Raw genomic sequence first — 18,244 nt, 5'->3', positions numbered from 1 at the left:
AAAATCAAGCTGTAAGGCAAAAGTCCAAACGGATGGCTAAACCGAAGCAGGGTCTTGCGAAGCCAGAGGTCAGGAACCAGAAGGGTAGTCAGACGAAGCCTGGATCAGGAACCAGCAGGGTAGTCAGACGAAGCCTGGATCAGGAACCAGCAGGGTAGTCAGACGAAGCCAGGATCAGGAACCAGAAGCAGCAGCAGTCTTAGAAGCATGTGAACACAGGAGGACCAAGCAAGGAACTGAAGCCACAGACCTCCTATATATATGAGCTAGGCATCCAGCTCCTCCCAGTGGGAAGGAGAAGCCGCAGGGTGGGAGGCTACAAGAAACCCAGAAACCAAGATGGCCGCCAGCACATGTCAAACGAAGGAGAACAGCAAGAAGGTAAGACCATGACAGTACCTCCCCCTCAAGGGCCCCTCCTCCGCTGAGTAAAGAACGGTTTCTGAGGGAAGCGTGCGTGAAAGGCTCGGAGCAAGGCAGGAGCATGGACATCTGCGGACGGAACCCAGGAACGCTCCTCTGGACCATAACCACGCCAATGGACCAAAAACTGCACCCGACCGCGGACCAGGCGTGAGTCCAGGATATTGCTCACCTCATACTCCTCACGATTGCCCACTTGGACCGGACGAGGCCGAGGAACCGAGGAAGTGAAACGATTACACACCAGTGGCTTCAACAGGGAGACATGAAACACGTTGGAGATCCGCATGCCAGGAGGAAGCGCAAGGGCATAGGCTACCGGGTTTACCCTGCAAAGCACTCGGAAGGGACCAACAAACCGAGGCGCCAGCTTGGGAGTGGGCACTCGAAGGTTGAGGTTGCGGGTGGACAACCATACGCGGTCTCCGACCTGGTAGGAAGGAGCGGGCGCTCGTCTGCGATCAGCCTGGAGTCTCTGGCGCTGCGCAGAGACCTCAAGGGACCTCTGGATCTGTACCCAAGAAGCACATAGGACGGAAAGGTGATCCTCCACAGCCGGAATATCCTGGGGAGAGAATACCTCCGGTAACACGGCAGGTTGGAACCCATAATTGGCCATGAAGGGAGACGTCCCAGAGGAAGAGTTCACCGCCGTGTTCCTGGCAAACTCAGCCCAAGGCAGGAGGTCAACCCAATTGTCTTGGTGATCGGAGACATAGCAACGAAGGAATTGCTCCAAGGCCTGATTGGATCGTTCTGCGGCCCCATTGGACTGAGGGTGGTAGGCCGAGGAGAAAGAGAGATGAATCCCCAACTGGGAGCAAAAGGCGCGCCAGAACCTGGACACAAACTGACTCCCCCGATCCGACACAATCTCCTTGGGCAAACCGTGCAACCGGAAGACCTCCCTGGCGAGAATCGAGGCCAACTCTTGTGCAGAGGGTAACTTCTTGAGAGGAACACAGTGGCACATTTTGGAAAACCGATCCACAATCATGAGAATGACCGTATGGCCTCGGGATGCAGGGAGGTCCACAATGAAATCCATCCCCAGGTGTGACCATGGACGCTCCCCGGTGGCTATGGGTTGCAAAAGGCCCAACGGAAGGTGCCGAGGGGACTTACTCTGGGCACAAACGGAGCATGCCGCTACATATGCGGCGATGTCGGAACGTAGAGAAGGCCACCAGAACAGACGTGAAACAGCCCAGGACAGCTGATTCTTTCCAGGATGCCCCGCGGCCTTGGAGTTATGGTAGGTTCGCAACAACCGAGTGCGCAACTCCTCAGGCACAAAACATCTGCCGTTGGGTCTCCCAGAGGGAGCACCAGATTGAGCCGCCAAAATCTGCTCACCCAGGGGAGAGGTCAGGCTGGTGCGAATGGCGGCCAGGATCTGATTCGGAGGTATGACCGAAGTCGGAATCGACTCCTCCCCGGACAGCTCGGAGTACTGCCGTGATAAGGCATCCGCTCTGATGTTCTTGGAACCGGGTAGGTAGGAGACCACGTAATTAAAACGTGACAAGAACAGAGCCCATCTGGCCTGACGTGGTGTCAATCTCTTGGCCTCAGAGAGGTAGGTCAGATTCTTGTGGTCCGTCAGGATGAGAACCGGAACCACCGAGCCCTCGAGCAAGTGCCTCCATTCTTTAAGGGCCTGCACGATGGCCAATAACTCCCTGTCACCAATCTGATAGTTGCACTCCGCGGAAGACAGTTTCCGGGAGTAAAACCCACAAGGAAGCAGAGGGCCCTCTGGTGTTCTACGCTGAGACAGAAGGGCGCCTACTCCCGTCTCAGACGCGTCCACCTCGAGGACAAAAGGCAACCCAGGGTTGGGATGCGACAGAATCGGAGCCGACACAAAGGCGGACTTTAGAGCCTCAAAAGCTCGGATGGCCTCGAGCGGCCAGACCTGGGGATTACTGCCCTTCCTGGTCAGATCCGTGAGAGGCTTGGCTAGCATGGGAAAGTCACTGATGAACTTCCGATAATAATTGGCGAAGCCCAAAAAGCGCTGCAGGGCACGAAGACCACTGGGCTGGGGCCACTGTAAGACAGCCGAAACCTTCTCAGGATCCATGGAGAACCCCTCAGCGGAAATGATGTAACCTAAGAAGGTTACCTGGGATCGGTGAAATTCGCATTTCTCAAGCTTACCGAACAGCTTGTTCTCTCGTAACCGTTGCAACACTCGTCTGACATCCAGAATGTGGGCCTCCATGGATTCAGAATATACCAAGATGTCATCCAAATAGACCACCACACACTGCTGCAACAGGTCACGGAAAACATCGTTGATGAATTCCTGGAAGACTGCGGGCGCATTGCACAACCCAAAGGGCATAACCAAGGATTCATAATGACCGGTCCTGGTGTTAAACGCGGTCTTCCACTCATCGCCCGCCTTGATCCTTACCAGGTTATATGCCGCCCTCAGGTCGAGTTTGGTAAAGACCGTGGCCCCTTTGAGGCGATCGAACAGCTCGGAAATCAAGGGTATCGGGTAAGCGTTCTTGATCGTGATGCGATTGAGACCCCTGTAATCGATGCAAGGCCTCAACTCACCGCCCTTCTTTTTCACAAAGAAAAATCCAGCCCCTGCCGGGGACGAGGATTTGCGAATGTGTCCGCGTGAAAGCGCCTCCCTCACGTACTCCTCCATGGCCTCATTCTCCGCTACCGACAGTGGATAGACTTTGCCACGAGGAGGAACGGCACCAGATTGTAACTCTATGGCACAATCGTATGGGCGGTGCGGAGGTAGGGCAACCGCACGCACCTTATCGAATACATCCCGGTACTCCTCGTATTCAGGAGGCAACAGAGAGTCCGAGGAAGTACACAGCAACTTGACAGGCCCATGGATGCAACTAGCCCCACACTGCGGTGACCACGAGAGGATCTCGGATGATCTCCAATCGAAAGTCGGATTATGCTTCTGGAGCCAGGGGTACCCCAAGACCACCGAGTAGTGTGGAGACGAAATAACCTGGAGACAGACCGACTCTCTGTGAACGGCACCAATGGCCATCCCCACTGGAAGGGTCTCATGAGTCACGTGTGGCGGCAGAAGGGGTCTGCCGTCTATCGCCTCAAGAGCCAGTGGGGAACCTCGAGGCTGCAGAGGAATGGAATTGGCGGCAGCGAACACACTATCAATGAACAAACCACCAGCACCAGAGTCCACCAACGCCTGGGTCGTCACCGAGCCCCCGACCCAGGAGAGGACAACAGTAATCAGTGGTTTGTCAACACGGGAAACCGGGGACGAGGAGACTCCACCCAAGATCTGCCCCCGACAGGATCTCAGGTGCGAGCGTTTCCCGGACGGTTCGGGCATGCCAACCGAAAATGCCCACCGAGACCACAGTACATGCATCGGCCCTCGCGTCTCCGGAGTACCCTCTCCCCCTCGGACAGGCGAGCAAACCCCAGCTGCATGGGTTCACCCCCAGACAAGTCATCCCCAGGAGGCGTGGGAGGAGAGGGAGGCACGGGTGGGACAGCAAACGTAGGCGCCAATCTGTTAGAAGACCTCCGCAGGCTCTCCTTAAAGGAAGGTCTCTCCCTGAGTCTGGTGTCAATCAAAATCAAGAAAGAAATAAGAGACTCGAGCTCCACTGGTAGGTCCTTAGCTGCTACCTCATCCTTCAAGGCATCCGAGAGACCATGAGAGAAAGCAGCGACCAGAGCCTCATTATTCCAGCCCACCTCTGCTGCCAGGGTACGAAACTCAATGGCGTATTCAGCTACGGATCGTGAACCCTGTCTGATGGACATAAGGAGCTTCGCAGCAGAGGCAGCACGAGCCGGCACATCGAATACCTTCCGAAGAGAAGCAACAAAACCGGAAAACTCGGCAACCACCGGATTGTTGTTCTCCCATAAAGGGCTGGCCCAGGCCAAGGCCTTGTCCGAGAGCAGCGAGATCAAGAAGCCCACCTTTGATCTCTCAGTAGGAAAGGCATGTGGCAGCAACTCGAAATAAATGCCCACCTGGTTAAGGAAACCTCGGCACTGAGTTGGCTCTCCCCCAAAGCGCTGTGGAAGGGGGGCAGAACCGGTCATACCCCGAAACACCGCAGGCGCAGCAACAGATGTCGGGGTAGACTCTGGCGCAACAACCGGAGCGGCAGTAGGAGCGGGCCCAGGAGCGACAACCGACCCATCGGCAATGGAAGCTAAATGAGCCGTGCGTTCAAGCAGGGTTTGCAACGCCACAGCGAACCGACCCAACAGGTGATCCTGCTGATCAAGTCTGGCAACCAGCGTAGGTAGCGAGGATGGCCCTGTACCGTCAGAATTCATGGCTTGGTCCTAATGTCATGGAACCATGAACCAGACGTACAACAAGAGATAAGTGGAAATAAGAAGGCTTTATTGAAAATCAAGCTGTAAGGCAAAAGTCCAAACGGATGGCTAAACCGAAGCAGGGTCTTGCGAAGCCAGAGGTCAGGAACCAGAAGGGTAGTCAGACGAAGCCTGGATCAGGAACCAGCAGGGTAGTCAGACGAAGCCAGGATCAGGAACCAGAAGCAGCAGCAGTCTTAGAAGCATGTGAACACAGGAGGACCAAGCAAGGAACTGAAGCCACAGACCTCCTATATATATGAGCTAGGCATCCAGCTCCTCCCAGTGGGAAGGAGAAGCCGCAGGGTGGGAGGCTACAAGAAACCCAGAAACCAAGATGGCCGCCAGCACATGTCAAATGAAGGAGAACAGCAAGAAGGTAAGACCATGACACCACTACATCGTATGCAATATTAACTGGCGCCATTAGAATGTAAAACTTGTCCCGCAATAGACAAGCCATCATACAGCTGTTATAGATTTTAATAATAAAATTGTACAGGTTCAGAGCTGAACCCGGACATATCCGCTTCTTCAAAGGCTAGCAGTGTAAAAATGTAAACAAAAAGGCCCTTGCTGTATCACTCATGGCAAGGGCTTTTTTGTTGACATTTTTACATTGCTAGACGGAGGCTTCCAACTAGCAGTCTTCCCGGTGATGTCACGGCACTAATGGGTGGCCTTAAGCTGTTTTACAGGCTAGGGCAGTGCTGAAGTCCACCCATTGTTACCTGTGACATCACCAGGAACACTGCTAGGTGAAAGCCTTCACCTAGCAGAGACCCAGTACGTCACCGGATATAATGAAAAAGCCCTTGCGTGGTTCAGCGCAGGGCAAGGGAAAGCATCGGAGTATGAAATGCTCCAATGCTCAACTCAGAAGGGCTGCCTGGGTGAAGAAGGGGATATACAGTATGTCTGAACCCGGACAACCCCTTAATGTTACAGTTTACCTACTTAGAATATTATAAAATGTTAAAAGCAAAACTGACAAAATTGCTATTATTTGTGCCTTGCCATTGTGAAATAGTTTCATTAATTTTTCTGCACAGGACAACCATTGCTGATGAATTCTACGCCCTGTCCTATCTGTATTATGGTGCCTTGGGCACCTTTTCTACAATTATAAGTGGAGTTATTGTCAGCTATACAACAGGTAACATAACTAGAGATGAACGAAGTTCTCAAAAATTCGATTCGACTGCTTTGCTGAATTTTTCTTTGTCACAAATTACTTATTCACAAAGCGCATTTCTTTGTAAATAGAGAGTGCACAATTGCGCCGCCCCCCCCGTCACTGAACCCCTCAGATGCCGCGTTCATCGTTGATCACGGCATCTGAGATCGGGCCTTTCAGGGGTTGATCAACAACAACAAAAAATTAAATCATACTTACCTCATCCATTTGAGCGTGAAGAGGCCTCTGCGGGCATCTAGCTTGAAGATCCAGCATGAAATCTCACAAGGGGAGTGATGATGTCATCACGTTAACTGGCATGGTGATGTCATATGTCACCGCGCATGAGATTTTGTGCGGTATCTTCAAGCAAGATGGCCGCAGCGGCCTCTGCGCTCAAATGGATGAGGTAAGTATGATAATTTTTTTATTTCTACCACCATTTCAGGGAAAAATCAATTAGTTACCACAAAACACAAGGAAAATCGGCTTTGCAGCTAATCAAATTTTTCCATAAATTCATATTGAAGTCACTCAACATTAAACATAACACATAATTCAGACATGTTTGATTATACAGGCTGGGCCATTTATATGGATACACCTTAATAAAATGGGAATGGTTGGTAATATTAACTTCCTGTTTGTGGCACATTAGTATATGTGAGGGGGGAAACTTTTCAAGATGGGTGGTGACCATGGCGGACATTTTGAAGTCAGCCATTTTGAATCCAACTTTTGTTTTTTCAATAGGAAGAGGGTCATGTGACACATCATACTTTTTGGGAATTTCACAAGAAAAACAATGGTGTGCTTGGTTTTAACGTAACTTTATTCTTTCATGAGTTATTTACAAGTTTCTGACCACTTATAAAATGTGTTCAATGTGCTGCCCATTGTGTTGGATTGTCAATGCAACCCTCTTCTCCCACTCTTCACACACTGATAGCAACACCGCAGGAGAAATGCTAGCACAGGCTTCCAGTATCCGTAGTTTCAGGTGCTGCACATCTCGTATCTGAAGGCAATTGTCTATGCTGTGAAGATACGAGATGTGCAGCACCTGAAACTACGGATACTGGAAGCCTGTGCTAGCATTTCTCCTGCGGTGTTGCTATCAGTGTGTGAAAGGTGGGAGAAGAGGGTTGCATTGACAATCCAACACAATGGGCAGCATATTGAACAAATTTTATAAGTGGTCAGAAACTTGTAAATAACTCATGAAAGAATAAAGTTACGTTAAAACCAAGCAAACCATTGTTTTTGTTGTGAAATTCCCAATAAGTTTGATGTGTCACATGACCCTCTTCCTATTGAAAAAACAAAAGTTGGATTCAAAATGGCCGACTTCAAAATGGCCACCATGGTCACCACCCATCTTGAAAAGTTTCCCCCTCACATATACTAATGTGCTACAAACAGGAAGTTAATATCACCAACCATTCCCATTTATTGAGGTGTATCCATATTAATGGCCCACCCTGTACATTCAGGGTACATCAACAATGATAATTTGTTCTCTGCTATTTAGGACCTACCAAGAGAGAAACATTAGCTCATGGCCTGCTTTGGTGGGACCTAGGAACGGTACAGACTGTAAAATCAACAGAGATGCCACCCGAGGGGGAGAAGGTATGTGAACATGATGTGTTTCAGTAGTCTGTAGTCAGGGCAAAGAAACTGCAGGATAGGGCTTACATGGGCGAAGTTTAAGATACTTTATAATGCAAAAAAGTATTATTGCTCTTGGGTCATGAATTTTACATCTACAGGCATATTATTACCGTTAAAATGCATTGCGATCTGCAGGCATCACATTGTAGAGCAGGAGGAGCTGAGCAGATTGATAGAGTTTTATGGGAAAAAGTTCAGTATAATCTGTAATTTATTCATTTACACTTCTGCTTATTCTGATCTCAACCTACATAAGGAAATGAGCCAGCAATGTACCCATAAATTATAAAAATCTAAATTTTTATCATAACACATGTTTACAATGAGTAAAACTACATGATACAAAGATAGGTGACAGAAAAGACACCATCCCTAAGCCACAAAATGTCTAGTGGGAATCATACCAAGATACACAAAGATGGCTGGAGTACCACTTCAAAATAAGCAGAGTGCATATACAATGAAAAAACCCAGTCTGATAACTAAGCCCAGTCAATAAAGAAGGTAACACTATTAATGATAACTCACCCATTGACATGGCATCAACCCCGCCGAGAGTTTTGACGTGCCTTGGTCCAGCGGTTGACGAGCTTAGTTCAGTGATCCACCTTACTCAGTGACTAACAGCCTTCCCTCTCTGACTGTGCATACACAGATAGCTGTCAATCACTGATATGACCGCCCACTAGACTCCAAACCTCATAATGAGCTGAGATTTAAATGAATAAATTATACTGAATCTTTTCCCACAAAACTATAAATCAATCTGCTCAAAGTTACTTTGGTCAAAACTTTATTTGAATGCTGTATGGAGATCAGTCTTCGTACAGCATTCAAATGTATGGGCTCCCGCAAGGTGAAATTCATTATCTCCGAAGTCTCACAAGTAGTGATGAGCGAGCACCAAAGTATTCGGGTGTTTGAGTGTTTGGCCCGCCGAACACATTGCTATATTCGTGTGCTCAGTGGAGAAACCGAGTATAATGGAACTTAATGGGAGACAACCAGGCACCCTCTGCTCGGAAGAGAAGAGGGTGTCTGGTTCATAAAAAAAAGGTCAGAAATTGATGGAAACCCCATCAAAAAGATTTGGAAACCGCATTAAGAGAATAGCTCGATGCGTCTTAGACCCCTATTATGTATAACATACAATAGAAAACCACAAAAGGTTGTATGCCATAAGACAGGTATGTGCAAGCCATCAATCTATCCATGAGACAGATGACAGGCTTAGTCAGCATACCTTACAATGGCAGCCTTGTGCACTATGAGATATTCCAAACCAGCTCTCATCTGACTGAGAACCAGGAAACCTGAAAGTTATTTTGCATCTGTTTCATAGTCTTCTGACAAGAATATTAGACTGAGTCTTATGACAAGCTTATTAATGTAGCCTTTTGCATAGAAAATTCGCGAATTTTTTGGTGGAATATTTGCCACCTACACTAGGATGATATCTGACACTGGGAAAGCTGGGCAATAACTCACGATCTACACTGAGTTATTATCCAGCTTTTCCAGTGTCAGATATTATCACTGACTTACTACATAATTATTACATAGTATTCACCATATTGCTCCAGTGGGATGCAAAAGTTTGGGCAACCTTGTTAATCGTCATGATTTTCCTGTATAAATCGTTGGTTGTTACAATAAAAAATGTCAGTTAAATATATCATATAGGAGACAGACACAGTGATATTCGAGAAGTGAAATGAAGTTTATTGGATTTACAGAAAGTGTGCTATAATTGTTTAAACAAAATTAGGCAGGTGCATAAATTTGGGCACCACAAAAAAGAAATGAAATTAATATTTAGTAAATCCTCCTTTTTCAGAAATTACAGCCTCTAAACGCTTCCTGTAGGTTCTAATGAGAGTCTGGATTCTGGTTGAAGGTATTTTGGACCATTCCTCTTTACAAAACATCTTTAGTTCATTCAGGTTTGATGGCTTCCGAGCATGGACAGCTCTATTTAAGGCCTCATGCACACGGCCGTTGTTTGGGTCCGCATCCGAGCTGCCGTTTTGGCGGCTCGGACCCATTCACTTCAATGGGGCCGCAAAAGATGCGGATAGCACTCCGCGTGATGTACGCTCTGTTCTGCGGCCATGCAATTTTTTTTTAACATGTCCTATTTTGTCCGCAAAATGGACAAGAATAGGCAGTTATATCAATGGCCGCCCGTTCCGTTCCACAAATTGCGGAAGGCACACGGGCGGCTCCCATTTTTTGCGGATCCGCGGTTTGCGGACCGCAAAAACAAGCACGGTCGTGTGCATATAGCCTCAGTCACACCACAGATTTTCAATCATATTCAGGTCTGGGGACTGAGATGGCCATTCCAGAACGTTGTACTTGTTCCTCTGCATAAATGCCTCAGTGGATTTTGAGCAGTGTTTAGGGTCGTTGTCATGTTGAAAGATCCAGCTCCGGCGCAGCTTCAGCTTTGTCACTGATTCCTGGACACTGGTCTCCACAATCTGCTGATACTGAGTGGAATCCATGCGTCCCTCAACTTTGACAAGATTCCCAGTCCCTGCACTGGCCACACAGCCCCACAGCATGATGGAACCACCACCATATTTTACTGTAGGTAGCAGGTGTTTTTCTTGGAATGCTGTGTTCTTTTTCCTCCATGCATAACGCCCCTTGTTATGGCCAAATAACTCAATTTTTGTTTCATCAGTCCACAGCACCTTATTCCAAAATGAAGCTGGTGTCATGGTCTTACCTCCTTGCTGTTCTCCTTCGTTTGACATGTGCTGGCGGCCATCTTGGTTTCTGGGTTTCTTGTAGCCTCCCACCCTGCGGCTCCTCCTTCCCAATGGGAGGAGCTGGATGCCTAGCTCATAAATATAGGAGGTCTGTGGCTTCAGTTCCTTGCTTGGTCCTCCTGTGCTCACATGCTTCTAAGACTGCTGCTGCTTCTGGTTCCTGATCCTGGCTTCGTCTGACTACCCTGCTGATTCCTGATCCTGGCTTCGTCTGACTACCCTGCTGGTTCCTGATCCTGGCTTCGTCTGACTACCCTTCTGGTTCCTGATCCCTGGTTTCGCAAGACCCTGCTTCGGTTTAGCCATCCGTTTGGACTTTTGCCTTACAACTTTATTTTCAATAAAGCCTTCTTATTTCCACTCATCTCTTGTTGTACGTCTGGTTCATGGTTCCATGACATTAGGACCAAGCCATGAATTCTGACGGTACAGGGCCATCCTCGCTACCTACGCTGGTTGCCAGACTTGATCAGCAGGATCACCTGTTGGGTCGGTTCGCTGTGGCGTTGCAAACCCTGCTTGAACGCACGGCTCATTTAGCTTCCGTTGCCGATGGGTCGGTTGTCGCTCCTGGGCCCGCTCCTACTGCCGCTCCGGTTGTTGCGCCAGAGTCTACCCCGACACCTGTTGCTGCGCCTGCGGTGTTTCGGGGTATGACCGGTTCTGCCCCCCTTCCACAGCGCTTTGGGGGAGAGCCAACTCAGTGCCGAGGTTTCCTTAACCAGGTGGGCATTTACTTTGAGTTGCTGCCACATGCCTTTCCTACTGAGAGATCAAAGGTGGGCTTCTTGATCTCGCTGCTCTCGGACAAGGCCTTGGCCTGGGCCAGCCCTTTATGGGAGAACAACAATCCGGTGGTTGCCGAGTTTTCTGGTTTTGTTGCTTCTCTTCGGAAGGTATTCGATGTGCCGGCTCGTGCTGCCTCTGCTGCGAAGCTCCTTATGTCCATCAGACAGGGTTCACGATCCGTAGCTGAATACGCCATTGAGTTTCGTACCCTGGCAGCAGAGGTGGGCTGGAATAATGATGCTCTGGTCGCTGCTTTCTCTCATGGTCTCTCGGATGCCTTGAAGGATGAGGTTGCAGCTAAGGACCTACCAGTGGAGCTCGAGTCTCTTATTTCTTTCCTGATTTTGATTGACACCAGACTCAGGGAGAGACCTTCCTTTAAGGAGAGCCTGCGGAGGCCTTCTAACAGATTGGCGCCTACGTTTGCTGTCCCACCCGTGCCTCCCTCTCCTCCCACGCCTCCTGGGGATGACTTGTCTGGGGGTGAACCCATGCAGCTGGGGTTTGCTCGCCTGTCCGAGGGGGAGAGGGTACTCCGGAGACGCGAGGGCCGATGCATGTACTGTGGTCTCGGTGGGCATTTTCGGTTGGCATGCCCGAACCGTCCGGGAAACGCTCGCACCTGAGATCCTGTCGGGGGCAGATCTTGGGTGGAGTCTCCTCGTCCCCGGTTTCCCGTGTTGACAAACCACTGATTACTGTTGTCCTCTCCTGGGTCGGGGGCTCGGTGACGACCCAGGCGTTGGTGGACTCTGGTGCTGGTGGTTTGTTCATTGATAGTGTGTTCGCTGCCGCCAATTCCATTCCTCTGCAGCCTCGAGGTTCCCCACTGGCTCTTGAGGCGATAGACGGCAGACCCCTTCTGCCGCCACACGTGACTCATGAGACCCTTCCAGTGGGGATGGCCATTGGTGCCGTTCACAGAGAGTCGGTCTGTCTCCAGGTTATTTCGTCTCCACACTACTCGGTGGTCTTGGGGTACCCCTGGCTCCAGAAGCATAATCCGACTTTGGATTGGAAATCGGCTGAGATCCTCTCGTGGTCACCGCAGTGTGGCGCTAGTTGCATCCATGGGCCTGTCAAGTTGCTGTGTACTTCCTCGGACTCTCTGTTGCCTCCTGAATACGAGGAGTACCGGGATGTATTCGATAAGGTGCGTGCGGTTGCCCTACCTCCGCACCGCCCATACGATTGTGCCATAGAGTTACAATCTGGTGCCGTTCCGCCTCGTGGCAAAGTCTATCCTCTGTCGGTAGCGGAGAATGAGGCCATGGAGGAGTACGTGAGGGAGGCGCTTTCACGCGAACACATTCGCAAATCCTCGTCCCCGGCAGGGGCTGGATTTTTCTTTGTGAAAAAGAAGGGCGGTGAGTTGAGGCCTTGCATCGATTACAGGGGTCTCAATCGCATCACGATCAAGAACGCTTACCCGATACCCTTGATTTCCGAGCTGTTCGATCACCTCAAAGGGGCCACGGTCTTTACCAAACTCGACCTGAGGGCGGCATATAACCTGGTAAGGATCAAGGCGGGCGATGAGTGGAAGACCGCGTTTAACACCAGGACCGGTCATTATGAATCCTTGGTTATGCCCTTTGGGTTGTGCAATGCGCCCGCAGTCTTCCAGGAATTCATCAACGATGTTTTCCGTGACCTGTTGCAGCAGTGTGTGGTGGTCTATTTGGATGACATCTTGGTATATTCTGAATCCATGGAGGCCCACATTCTGGATGTCAGACGAGTGTTGCAACGGTTACGAGAGAACAAGCTGTTCGGTAAGCTTGAGAAATGCGAATTTCACCGATCCCAGGTAACCTTCTTAGGTTACATCATTTCCGCTGAGGGGTTCTCCATGGATCCTGAGAAGGTTTCGGCTGTCTTACAGTGGCCCCAGCCCAGTGGTCTTCGTGCCCTGCAGCGCTTTTTGGGCTTCGCCAATTATTATCGGAAGTTCATCAGGGACTTTTCCATGCTAGCCAAGCCTCTCACGGATCTGACCAGGAAGGGCAGTAATCCCCAGGTCTGGCCGCCCAAGGCCATCCGAGCTTTTGAGGCTCTAAAGTCCGCCTTTGTGTCGGCTCCGATTCTGTCGCATCCCAACCCTGGGTTGCCGTTTGTCCTCGAGGTGGACGCGTCTGAGACGGGAGTAGGCGCCCTCCTGTCTCAGCGTAGAACACCAGAGGGTCCTCTGCTTCCTTGTGGGTTTTACTCCCGGAAACTGTCTTCCGCGGAGTGCAACTACCAGATTGGTGACAGGGAGTTATTGGCCATCGTGCAGGCCCTTAAAGAATGGAGGCACTTGCTCGAGGGCTCGGTGGTTCCGGTTCTCATCCTGACGGACCACAAGAATCTGACCTACCTCTCTGAGGCCAAGAGATTGACACCACGTCAGGCCAGATGGGCTCTGTTCTTGTCACGTTTTAATTACGTGGTCTCCTACCTACCCGGTTCCAAGAACATCAGAGCGGATGCCTTATCACGGCAGTACTCCGAGCTGTCCGGGGAGGAGTCGATTCCGACTTCGGTCATACCTCCGAATCAGATCCTGGCCGCCATTCGCACCAGCCTGACCTCTCCCCTGGGTGAGCAGATTTTGGCGGCTCAATCTGGTGCTCCCTCTGGGAGACCCAACGGCAGGTGTTTTGTGCCTGAGGAGTTGCGCACTCGGTTGTTGCGAACCTACCATAACTCCAAGGCCGCGGGGCATCCTGGAAAGAATCAGCTGTTCTGGGCTGTTTCACGTCTGTTCTGGTGGCCTTCTCTACGTTCCGACATCGCCGCATATGTAGCGGCATGCTCCGTTTGTGCCCAGAGTAAGTCCCCTCGGCACCTTCCGTTGGGCCTTTTGCAACCCATAGCCACCGGGGAGCGTCCATGGTCACACCTGGGGATGGATTTCATTGTGGACCTCCCTGCATCCCGAGGCCATACGGTCATTCTCATGATAGTGGATCGGTTTTCCAAAATGTGCCACTGTGTTCCTCTCAAGAAGTTACCCTCTGCACAAGAGTTGGCCTCGATTTTTGCCAGGGAGGTCTTCCGGTTGCACGGTTTGCCCAAGGAGATTGTGTCGGATCGGGGGAGTCAGTTTGTGTCCAGGTTCTGGCGCGCCTTTTGCTCCCAGTTGGGGATTCATCTCTCTTTCTCCTCGGCCTACCACCCTCAGTCCAATGGGGCCGCAGAACGATCCAATCAGGCCTTGGAGCAATTCCTTCGTTGCTATGTCTCCGATCACCAAGACAATTGGGTTGACCTCCTGCCTTGGGCTGAGTTTGCCAGGAACACGGCGGTGAACTCTTCCTCTGGGACGTCTCCCTTCATGGCCAATTATGGGTTCCAACCTGCCGTGTTACCGGAGGTATTCTCTCCCCAGGATATTCCGGCTGTGGAGGATCACCTTTCCGTCCTACGTGCTTCTTGGGTACAGATCCAGAGGTCCCTTGAGGTCTCTGCACAGCGCCAGAGACTCCAGGCTGATCGCAGAAGAGCGCCCGCTCCTTCCTACCAGGTCGGAGACCGCGTATGGTTGTCCACCCGCAACCTCAACCTTCGAGTGCCCACTCCCAAGCTGGCGCCTCGGTTTGTTGGTCCCTTCCGAGTGCTTCGCAGGGTAAAGCCGGTAGCCTATGCCCTTGCGCTTCCTCCTGGCATGCGGATCTCCAACGTGTTTCATGTCTCCCTGTTGAAGCCACTAGTGTGTAATCGTTTCACTTCCTTGATTCCTCGGCCTCGTCCGGTCCAAGTGGGCAATCGTGAGGAGTATGAGGTGAGCAATATCCTGGACTCACGCCTGGTCCGTGGCCGGGTGCAGTTTTTGGTCCATTGGCGTGGTTATGGTCCAGAGGAGCGTTCCTGGGTTCCCTCCGCAGATGTCCATGCTCCTGCCTTGCTCCGAGCCTTCCACGCACGCTTCCCTCAGAAACCGTTCCTTACTCCGCGGAGGAGGGGCCCTTGAGGGGGAGGTACTGTCATGGTCTTACCTCCTTGCTGTTCTCCTTCGTTTGACATGTGCTGGCGGCCATCTTGGTTTCTGGGTTTCTTGTAGCCTCCCACCCTGCGGCTCCTCCTTCCCAATGGGAGGAGCTGGATGCCTAGCTCATATATATAGGAGGTCTGTGGCTTCAGTTCCTTGCTTGGTCCTCCTGTGCTCACATGCTTCTAAGACTGCTGCTGCTTCTGGTTCCTGATCCTGGCTTTGTCTGACTACCCTGCTGATTCCTGATCCTGGCTTCGTCTGACTACCCTGCTGGTTCCTGATCCTGGCTTCGTCTGACTACCCTTCTGGTTCCTGATCCCTGGTTTCGCAAGACCCTGCTTCGGTTTAGCCATCCGTTTGGACTTTTGCCTTACAGCTTTATTTTCAATAAAGCCTTCTTATTTCCACTCATCTCTTGTTGTACGTCTGGTTCATGGTTCCATGACAGCTGGCTTGTCCAAATGTGCTTTAGCCCACCTCAAGCGGCACTTTTTGTGCTGTGGGCGGAGAAAAGGCTTCCTCTGCATCACTCTCGCATACAGCATCTCCTTGTGTAAAGTGCGACGAATGGTTGAACGATGCACAGTGACTCCATCTGCAGCAAGATGATGTTGTAGGTCTTTGGTGCTGGTCTGTGGGTTGACTCTGACTGTTCTCACCATTCGTCGCTTCTGTCTATCCGAGATTTTTCTTGGTCTGCCACTTCGAGCCTTAACTTGAACTGAGCCTGTGGTCTTCCATTTCCTCAATATGTTCCTAACTGTGGAAACAGACAGCTGAAATCTCTGAGACAGCTTTCTGAATCCTTCCCCTAAACCATGATGGTGAACAATCTTTGTCTTCAGGTCATTTGAGAGTTGTTTTGAGACCCCCATGTTGCTACTCTTCAGAGAAAAGTAAAAGAGGAGGGAAACTTACAATTGACCCCCTTAAATACTCTTTCTCATAATTGGATTCACCTGTGTATGTAGGTCAGGGGTCACTGAGCTTACCAAGCCAATTTGAGTTTAAATAATTAGTTCTAAAGGTTTTGGAATCAATAAAATGACAACAGTGCCCAAATTTATGCACCTGCCTAATTTTGTTTAAACAATTATAGCACACTTTCTGTAAATCCAATAAACTTAATTTCACTTATTAAATATCACTGTGTGTGTCTCCTATATGATATATTTAACTGACATTTTTTATCGTAACAACCAATGATTTATACAGGAAAATCATGACGATTAACAAGGTTCCCAAACTTTCACATCCCACTGTATATATGAATTTTTTAGAATATTCGTAATATTCTAAAAAACAAATATATAGCAATATTATGTAGTAAGTCAGTTATAATATCTGACACTGGAAAAGATGTGTAATAACTCAGTGTAGATCGCTAGTTATTACCCAGTGTCAGATTTTATCACTGAGTTATTACCCAGCTTTCCCAGTGTCCGATATCATCCTAGTGTAGATAGCAAATATTCTAATCGTGAATTTTCTGTAACGGGGCGCCGAAGGCGCACTTGGTCTCCCATCAGCCGCAGACCTGCTGCTTAGCTTCGGGAGCGAGGATCTGTGTTCAGCCTCTTTCCCAGGGCGGCTTTTGCTAGCTGGGAGGCTCCCTCACTCCCCACTATAAATACAAGCATCCTGCTGGCTACAGGTTGCCTGTGATTTTGGTCCCTTAGACTGTGTATTATTAGTGTTATTTAGCTTACCTTTGGATTTGACCCCTGATCTGCTTCCTGACACCTCTTCTGCCTGCTCCCTGAACCTGACACGGAAGGTGTACAGAAAACTAGAAGACACAAAATGAAGATCCGACTGACTGGATCCAAAACTAAGGAACAAAAGGGAGAGCCCTGCAACAGACCTGGCTCTCTCCCTAACTGCTCAGCCTATGCAAAAATCTCAATGGTAGATGATCGCATATCCTCGTACCTCGACTGTATAACACCTGAACACCCTATAATAGTGAGGGGACACGACTACCGTGATCAGGAGAAAAAAATCTAAATGTCATCTAGATACACTAATACAAATTTCCCCATTAAATGATAAAAAATGCTGTTCACAAAATGCTGAAAGACGGCTGGAGCATTCATCAAACCAAAAGGCATAACCAAATTCTCAAAATGGCCCTCAGGGGTATTGAAGGCGTCTTCCATTCGTCTCCTTCTCTGACCCTGACCAGGTTGTATGCCCCTCTTAGATCCAACTTGGAAAAAACTTTAGCCCCAACAATCTGGTTAAACAGGTCCGGGATCAGAGGAAGCGGATAAGGGTCACGAATAGAGTTGAGCGAACACCTGGATGTTCGGGTTCGAGAAGTTCGGCCGAACATCCCGGAAATGTTCGGGTTCGGGATCCGAACCCGATCCGAACTTCGTCCCGAACCCGAACCCCATTGAAGTCAATGGGGACCCGAACTTTTCGGCACTAAAACGGCTGTAAAACAGCCCAGGAAAGGGCTAGAGGGCTGCAAAAGGCAGCAACATGTAGGTAAATCCCCTGCAAACAAATGTGGATAGGGAAATTAATTAAAATAAAAATTAAATAAATAAAAATTAACCAAAATCAATTGGAGAGAGGTTCCATAGCAGAGAATCTGGCTTCCCGTCACCCACCACTGGAACAGTCCATTCTCAGATATTTAGGCCCCGGCACCCAGGCAGAGGAGAGAGGTCCCGTAACAGAGAATCTGTCTTCATGTCAGCAGAGAATTAGTCTGCATGTCATAGCAGAGAATGAGGCTTCACGTCAGCCACCACTGCAACAGTCCATTGGCATATATTTAGGCCTAGCACACAGGCAGAGGAGAGAGGTCCCGTAACAGAGAATCTGGCTTCATGTCAGCAGAGAATCAGTCTGCATGTCATAGCAGAGAATGAGGCTTCACGTCAGCCACCACTGCAACAGTCCATTGGCATATATTTAGGCCCAGCACACACACAGGCAGAGGAGAGAGGTCCCGTAACAGAGAATCTGTCTTCATGTCAGCAGAGAATTAGTCTGCATGTCATAGCAGAGAATGAGGCTTCACGTCACCCACCACTGCAACAGTCCATTGGCATATATTTA

At 49.8% G+C, this 18,244-nt stretch overlaps 1 protein-coding gene across 1 annotated transcript in view; it reads left to right on the top strand.

Annotated features, from left to right (window-relative positions):
• LOC122931252 (sodium/iodide cotransporter-like) overlaps positions 1–18,244 on the top strand; it is a 114,852-nt gene that overhangs the window by 77,772 nt on the left and 18,836 nt on the right. Inside the window, exons 14-15 of the mRNA XM_044285305.1 lie at positions 5,832–5,935; positions 7,488–7,588. Coding sequence (XP_044141240.1) covers positions 5,832–5,935; positions 7,488–7,588 — 205 coding nt within the window. The remainder of the gene's footprint in view (positions 1–5,831; positions 5,936–7,487; positions 7,589–18,244) is intronic.

This window comes from Bufo gargarizans, chromosome 1 (assembly GCF_014858855.1).
Source record: "Bufo gargarizans isolate SCDJY-AF-19 chromosome 1, ASM1485885v1, whole genome shotgun sequence".
Classification (NCBI taxonomy): Eukaryota; Metazoa; Chordata; class Amphibia; order Anura; family Bufonidae; genus Bufo; species Bufo gargarizans.
The sequence above is the reverse complement of the archived record's forward strand: the minus strand, read 5'-3'. Positions and strand labels throughout refer to the sequence as shown.